Source organism: Labrus mixtus, chromosome 11 (assembly GCF_963584025.1).
Source record: "Labrus mixtus chromosome 11, fLabMix1.1, whole genome shotgun sequence".
NCBI classification, from domain to species: Eukaryota; Metazoa; Chordata; class Actinopteri; order Labriformes; family Labridae; genus Labrus; species Labrus mixtus.
In genome coordinates this window covers 2,126,259-2,134,227 of record NC_083622.1, presented here as the reverse complement: position 1 = coordinate 2,134,227, position 7,969 = coordinate 2,126,259, and the positions used below count along the sequence as shown (strand labels likewise).

Below are 7,969 nucleotides of genomic sequence, written 5' to 3'. Positions count from 1 at the left end.
GACTTTGTAGCGTCTGCCTGATGGCGGTAACTGGAAGGAGTGGTGGAGGGGGTGAGAGGGGTCCTCTGTGATCAGGGTGGCTCTCCTGATCACAGAGCGATTATACAGTTCGGAGAGGGTAGTTTGTGGTGAACCGATAATTTTGCTGGCCTGATTAACCATGCGGGAGAGTTTGGTTTTGTGTTTGGTGGTGAGGGAGTTGTACCAGGATGAGATGTTAAAAGTGAGGATGGATTCAATAAGTGATTAGTAAACCAGAGTTAAAATATGTTTGCTGACATGAAAAGTCACTCAGTTTCCTCATCAGGTGGAGTCTCTGTTGTGATTTCTTGTAGACAGAGTCAGCATGCTGTGAAAAGGAGAGACAGGTGTCAAACTCTGTTCCCAGATATTTAAAAGAAAGAACCTGCTCTACAAGCTGACCCTGGATTGTGAGCGGTTGGAAGAAAGGTAGGTAGGAGATAGGTGTAATAAAGAGAAATATCTGGATCCTCCTGATGGTTCTGCCCTGCTGGATCTGAACTCTTGTGTTTGCACTACTGTGGAGGAAGATAAACATCTGCAGCACCAAGATACATTTTCCTACAGGGACAGCAAGTGATCATTATTCTATGGTGTCGTATTGTATCCTATACTATTCTATTCTAAGGTGTCATATTGTATCATACTGTATCTGTCGTATATATTTTCTCGTTGTATTCATTCTGTTGTATCACATGGTATTGTGTCCTATTTAATGGCATCTCAGTGTGTTGTATCTGATCATATCTGTGGTATTGAATTGCATCGTCTTTTCGAGTTGTGTTGTGTCATATGGATCGTATAGAACCATATTTCAAATTATTTATCGTATTGTATATATTGTATCTTATCTTACTGTATCATATCTTATCGTACCAGATTGAATCGCATCTTCTTGTATCGTAACATAACATTGGAATTATTAGCTGCTAACTATCCTTTCAAATTCATTTTTATTGATTTTTCTTGGATGCATGTTCACATTGCAATTAGATGGCACAACAGCACATTTGAACTAAAAACATCCATAGTAGGTCGATACAGAAATGAGTGTGAACATTAGTGGCGTGGGGAAAGAACGTACCAAAACCCCACACTCGACCTGTAAAATAATAATAATAATAATAATAATAATAATAATAACAATAATAATAATAAAAGTCCAGAAGAAAGCATAGGGGGGGGGGGGGGGGGGCAATTAGCTGTTAACTATCGGTTATGAAAATTTAATTAAAAAAAAGAAACGGCTACGTCGCTTTCCTGAACACTGCCTGAGTGTCCAAACAACAGTCTATAATAATTTGATCCTTCAGTATTGTATTGAATCTGTCTTATCGTATGGCATCGCAATGTAAATGTCTGTGTTGTTCGGGTTCTATCACTTATATTTTGGGGACTTAAAGACTGATTCTGAATTCTGAATATCTTATGATGATTTTTTTGTATCCTCAAACATCTGTTACATCACTCTTTCTCTAAGACACCAGACTCCAAAAAACAGAACCTGGGATTCTGTGGTCAACTGTTTGCTTGGATCGATTTGATTTTTGAATTTGTGTCACAAAAATATTGTGTTCGATTGAAACTGACTAAAAGAAAACAAAGTCAAACAACAGCACAGACAGAACCAGAGACTGAGGAAGTAGTCGACAAAGAACTTGCGTGCACTTCAAAGTAAAATTACCTTTTTTGGCAATAGTTTGGTAGCGTTGAAGAGAGTGAAGTAATCAATCTTTCTCTACTTTAGCTGTAACCATAGAAACATCTTCATACGTCAAAAACAAAAAAACAGTAGGACCCAGATTTAAAAGTACAGAAATGTCCCCTTTGTCGTTTCTGCTTTTTCATCGTCACCGTTCCACTTGTTGATTTTTCTTTTTTGTTTTACATAAAGGTGACCATCTTGGCCGAGGATAAATGTAAGTTCCTGTGCTGGTCTCGAGAAAGACTCACATACTTCCTGGAGTCGGACACCTTCCTCAACGAGGTGTTCAGGTACCTGATCGGGAAAGACATCACCAACAAGCTGTACTCTCTGAACGACCCCACACTCAGCGACAAGGTGCGTTCAAGGACGGCTGCGTCATTAAATCAAACAGAAGAACTGATGATGTATAAAATAACGATGATGATGAGGATGATGATGATGATGATGATGACGATGAATGTGTCCCAGGCCGTGAAGAAGATGGACCGGCAGCCCAGCCTCTGCTCCCAGCTCTCCATGATGCAGATGAGGAACAGCATGGCAAGCACCAGCGACACCGACGACGTCCTCAACCAGATCATGCAAAGAGGATCGGCCGGGTCATCGATCCGTGAGTCATCAGCCAATAGGATGTTTGAGTCTGTTTCAAGGTTACCCTTAAATTTATCAAACGAGTTTACAGATGCACAAAACCCAACGACTCGTCCACTTCCTCGAGGCCCCCCCCCCAACAAGGGTTAGGTTTAGGGTTTGGGGACTACCTTCCCCGAGTCGGGGTCAAGGTAATTTGCTGACTTTGTTCCTGCCTCCTTCCTTGGATTTGGTAGCCATATTTTTATGCTCCCTCTTTGAATTTGAACTCTGATTTTAGTTACCTGTGGTCATTGAAAGTTGATCGGGTAGACATTCAGCCGGGACGCCCCGAGAGGTAACCCTGCATGGGTTCTGGGTCTGATAAATGCACACATCCTTGATGTTCAACATATGTGCCACAGTTATCCAAGTAACGTTGGAGCGTTCAAAGGAACCACAACTGGACCGAGGCCCGGGTTGGGAACCAAGTCGATTAAATATGAAAACATGCGACACAGCGTTCCCATTTCAGGCTGAAATAAAAAACAGTAATTTAGATTTTCATGATGGTCAGATTGTTGTAAGAGTGAAAATGGGATATGCAAATAAGTTAGAAACATATGTGTATTATGTTCTTTCTCTATGCAGACATAACTTTAGTATGTTCTTAAATGATTGCTATAATGTTGGTTACAAGTGTTTACAGTAATGTTAATATCCTGTTATTAGGTAGGCCACCTAGTGGGCGCTGTTCAGGCAGGAGTGGGCTGTGTAGGGAGGGAGGAGAAGAAGAGATGTGGTGGAATGTACCGTGCGTCGGAGAAGCTGACTAAAGTTATGAGAACGTGTTTGGACTGATTTATTCCTTCACATACACCCACGTCGCTTACATTATGTTCCTCAACTTCGGCTGTGACTGAGCTGAGAGGATTTTGTTGAGGGTCTACACAGTTAGTGGCCTAGTGGTTAGTTTGTCCGTCCCATGATGGAGGCCACTGTCCTTAAAAGTGGGCCGTCCTGTGGCTCCTTCGCCACACCTCTTTCCCCTATCTCTGTCTCCCTGATTTGCGACTCTATCCACTGTCCTTTGTCTCAAATAAAGGCGTGAAAGGCCCAAAAATAAACCTTTAAAAAAGACTCCTCGATGAACATGAGCGCTTTAGCTTGATGTTTTTAAAAGTTGATTCCACATTTACAGAGATTTCATGCTCTAAAAAGCTCTTCAAAAATATTTGGTTCTTTTTCCAACTAAACTACCAAAATGTGTTGGACCGTGTTGACATCCTACACCAGAGTGAAAGCATCAGCAGGAGGAACTCAGCACGCCGTGATGCATGTGTTGTATGGTGGACTAAAAGCAGCTCTATTCAGCCAAGAGAGCAGCTCTGTTTCTGTTCTGCAGAGGAGCTCTCACCATGTTAATGGAGCACCTGTGAGTGCTAATGGAGCACATCCACAGACTCTGTTCGCCCTCGCATTGTGCCTGATCGGGTTTTTATATTGAAGCACTTTTCATAATGACCTCCTTCTGTGTGGATTGTTTGGTGACATGTGAACTCTTCTGTTGGTTGTTGAGCCACTTTGAAACTTTTTTTTTTTTTCAACCCTGAGTGCATATGAGCTCAAACAAACAACGACAGCTTTTATGTTGAAAAACACATTATGGATTCATTTTTTCATCTCTCTCTTTAGAAAAATCACCCGGAACCAGAGCCTCCGCCAAGATGAAGCCCATAGCAGAAGGCCTGGAGGACGATGTTTTTGAAGAATCTGCTCCTTCCAAGTCCGCTCACATGGGCAGCACCTCCAGTGAGGAGGTGTAGACCGCACACAGCAGAGAGAACAACCCAGGAATGAGATTTTTATGGATGTATGTGCCTTTGTTTTTGGGCTGATTCAGCACCATTTGAATGTCAAAAATATGATAATTTAGAATGTTTTCATCAGTTTGTCCACCAGAGGGCGCTAGAAAGAAGCATTTTGACCTCTCAGGGCGCGGTCACACTGGCAAGCCGTACCGTGGCTCCTCCTCCCCAGCCTTCACGGCCTGCGGTCACACTGCTCCAGGACTAACCGGGCCTAAGCACAGTCACCTCTTGTACATAACGTCGTAATACAGCACATGCATTACGGCTTAATGTTATTATGAAGCGTGCTTAGTTTACAAGATAGGCAGACTCGAGGGTACGGATTGCGAGTGTGACCGCGCCCTCAGAAATATGTGAAATAACTCCAACTTCTCCACGCACTATGATGTCATCGTTGCACATTGTATGATAAGATTTTGAAAATTCGCATTTCTAATCAAATGCTAAAAAACTCAAATATTTGGTATTGGTTGTTTCAAGTGCAGCTTTAACTTCTCAGATATCTGTGTTGGAATCTCTTTAAAGAATAATTTATCTATGGAGCTCAACTTGTCCAAACAGACAGGACTGGGCGGTTTCCTCTCTGTGAATTTATTTTATTAGTCATAATATAAAAATATAGATATAGATATAAATATACATTTTACTATTTCATGCACAAAGTCACACGTGTCACGACTTTCATAGATGTCTTTGTAAGTGAGGATTTCCCCTTTAGAGATATTTTATTTAAGAACATACTCTTTTTTTTAAATCAGTGCACTTGTGTGTTTAATAAAAACATTTACAGATGTGTCTCGCTGTTTGATGTGTTCTTAAAGTTTTCAGGAGTTCTGTTTTTATTGTGATTTCATTGTTGTATAACATTAAATACAAATGTGACCAGTCATCCTGCTCTCTGTTTGCTCCTCAAGGTACAGCCAGCAGGTTTTTAAAGTCAGGGTTAAGGTGTGGTTTTGTAGGATCTGGAGGAGTGCAGCGCCCTCCTGTGGCCGTAATGTGAAGTACAGGTTCAGATTTTTGTTGTAGAAAAATCAGTGAATGTCCACCTGCAGGAAAACGGTTGAAAGTAGATTTTAATGATGAATGAAATGACACGTTTAAGAAATATTATGAGACATTAAAGCAAATAATTTAAGAATTTATATGTGTGAAAAAACCAGAAGAAGAAGTGTTTTCTTTGGTTGAACTTATTGTTAATCGTTTTTAAATCTTTTGCATCTTTGACTCAATAATCGTAACAGCTATTAAGCACAGTGATCAATCCTGTAGATAAATAACACATGCTTTTTAACAGTCCACTGATACATCAATATTATAATGATACTTCAATATTTAAGCTCTAAAGAGGTAACACGACAAGGTAAAAGGCAGAAGAGGCAAAATAATCTGTGTTTTGTCTTATCGTCTAATTATTTCATGCAATTTTTCAAACAAATATTAGGAAAACTTCAAATTTTCTCATTGTACTCCTTGTAATATGTAGAACTTTAAAATAATGAGCTTTTCTTTCAATTTAAAGTGACACGCTACTTCAGACGTGTCCATGCATAACCTCCTGGTGCTTTTAGGATTTTTAGAAAAGATGTAGTTCTGTTAATCAGCTCCAGTAAAATGACACAGAGATGACGGATATACTGTAGGCTGTGTAAAAACAAATGCAGAATATAAAACATTTTTAAAAACACAAGACAAACATGGATATCTTCATATTCTTTCAATCTAAGATTATTTTTAGTAAAACGTACAAGCTGTGTAGGTCTAATTATATTTTATTTTTGAGATGGTTGAATTAATGTTGTTCAAAAAAGTAAAATACATATATTATTATACTATTATACTTTATTCTACTATTAACATAGCCTATATCATGTACAATATGTACACATATTTGAATTCATTCTGTATTCATTTATTAGTATAAAACATTACTTCTACTACAGTAAAAAGCGCATATATAGGGGTTTACCAGAAACTATTCACAGTAAGGCAAAAATATGTTATTTTAAAATCAAAATGTTCATCAATATTTCAATTTACATAAGAGCACACAGACATAAAACATAAACTATTTAAAGTGCCAAAAATAAGTTATATAAAAGTTAAATACATTTAATATTTAATTTAATTGGACTTTTTTTACATAGTAATGTATTAAAAACACAGGATCTTTGCCTTTAAACCCGGTAGCCTCTGTAGACTTCATTACCCACAGTGCATCGCGCGTGTGTGTGTCATCAAAACAGGAAGTGTGACAGACAGGGGCGATGAGAGTGTTTGAGCACAACAGGAAAATATGAGCGGACTGTAAATCGGAGAGGGACGGTTCTCCTGTCGGCCAGCGCCCATGGCCCGCTCTCAGGACCTCCACACCCCGGCGAGGAGCTCCTAAAGCCGCCGCCAGAGGCTTCTTCTTCCCCGCGGTTCATCGCTGGTGATCCGTTCACCTATGATGGAACGGGCGATGGAGCAGCTAAACGTACAGCTCAGCCGGCTGACCCGCTCCCTCCGCCGGGCCAGAACCGTGGAACTCCCGGAAGGTGAGGAGCCGGAGGGGGGGGGGGGGGGTGTTAACGTTTAAATACGGTTTACGTTATAATACGGTTATATTAAAGTTCAGAACAGCCTGCCCCGGCCTCTGTATACAAACACAGAGATTATTAAACAGAGAAGGTTCAGTCTGCTGTGTTTAATCATAACACTGACTGACTGACTGACTGACTGACTGACTGACTGACAGCAGGCACAGGTCCAGTGTTTGGTATCTCAGTCTGACTCATCATATGAGATCTTATCCCAACATGTATAGCCTGCAGTAAGTCATAAAAATGTAAGGTAACAAATTAGTTTTTTTTAAAAATCTTAGTCATATAAAAACTGTTTAAAATAAAGACAATGACTGTTTGCTTTTAGATGATCTTTGTGGTCTTCAGCATTCAGATGTTTTTGGATATTTATGTTCCTGTTGTGTTTGTTTCTCTGCAGATAATGAGACTGCAGTATACACACTGATGCCAATGGTGATGGCTGACCAGCACAGGTGAGCATCAAGCCAACAACAACAACAACAACAACAACACAGGTGGTGTGTTAGTGCTGACACTTCTGTGGTGAGGCAGAAAGCATAAAGTGTTTACATGTTTTAACAGAAGCATCATGGGTCCACATGCCTGCAGTCAGAGAAGTGTGTGTGTTTGCGTTTTTGTGTGTGTGTGTGTGTGTGTTGTTGTCTAAAGTACAAATCGTTGTTTCTTCTCTGTCAAAGGTCGGTTTCAGAGCTTCTACTCAACTCCAAGTTTGATGTGAACTACGCCTTCGGTCGGGTGAAGAGAAGTCTGCTGCACATCGCTGCTAAGTAAGTAAACAAAGCGGGTGTTTCCCCCCGCTCCCCCCCCCCCCCCCCCCCCCTCCCCCCGGTTCTTCTGGATTTCTGTGAACACAGCGATCGCACTCTGACCTGATGTGGAACAAAACAATTGAGCGGAGAACGCCTGATAGGGGAGATCTCCGCTCACTTTCAGTCGAAGCTTTTGAGCGGTTCGTTTGCAGTCTCAGCAGATTGTTGTTCAACATGATCGAGGTTTCTGCCTCTTACAGGACGTTTTTTCCTCTCCACTGTTACTTTTCTAAATGTAGCTTAGTGGTCATGAGGGATTCATGTTGGGTCTTTGTAGATAATATAACCATGGGGGACTTCTCTCCTGTCTGTATTGGTACCACCATGGTGCTGGGAGAGTCCCTACTCTGAAGCAGGATCTAAAAAGATTCCTCTAAACGGGGTTCTAGGAACTAAAATTGA

At 40.7% G+C, this 7,969-nt stretch overlaps 2 protein-coding genes across 3 annotated transcripts in view; both read left to right on the top strand.

The window, feature by feature from the left end:
- bves (blood vessel epicardial substance) overlaps positions 1-5,059 on the top strand; it is a 21,246-nt gene extending 16,187 nt beyond the window's left edge. The window contains exons 11-13 of the mRNA XM_061049387.1: positions 1,916-2,083; positions 2,198-2,339; positions 3,995-5,059. Of these exons, the coding sequence (XP_060905370.1) occupies positions 1,916-2,083; positions 2,198-2,339; positions 3,995-4,125 (441 nt within the window). The 3' untranslated portion in view covers positions 4,126-5,059. The remainder of the gene's footprint in view (positions 1-1,915; positions 2,084-2,197; positions 2,340-3,994) is intronic.
- Positions 5,060-6,427: 1,368 nt separating this feature from the next.
- Positions 6,428-7,969, top strand: part of hace1 (HECT domain and ankyrin repeat containing E3 ubiquitin protein ligase 1) — a 35,892-nt gene continuing 34,350 nt past the window's right edge. For both annotated transcript variants that reach the window (XM_061049527.1, XM_061049526.1), the window contains exons 1-3: positions 6,428-6,710; positions 7,156-7,210; positions 7,436-7,525. In XM_061049527.1, the coding sequence (XP_060905510.1) occupies positions 6,620-6,710; positions 7,156-7,210; positions 7,436-7,525 (236 nt within the window). In that variant the 5' untranslated portion in view covers positions 6,428-6,619. The remainder of the gene's footprint in view (positions 6,711-7,155; positions 7,211-7,435; positions 7,526-7,969) is intronic.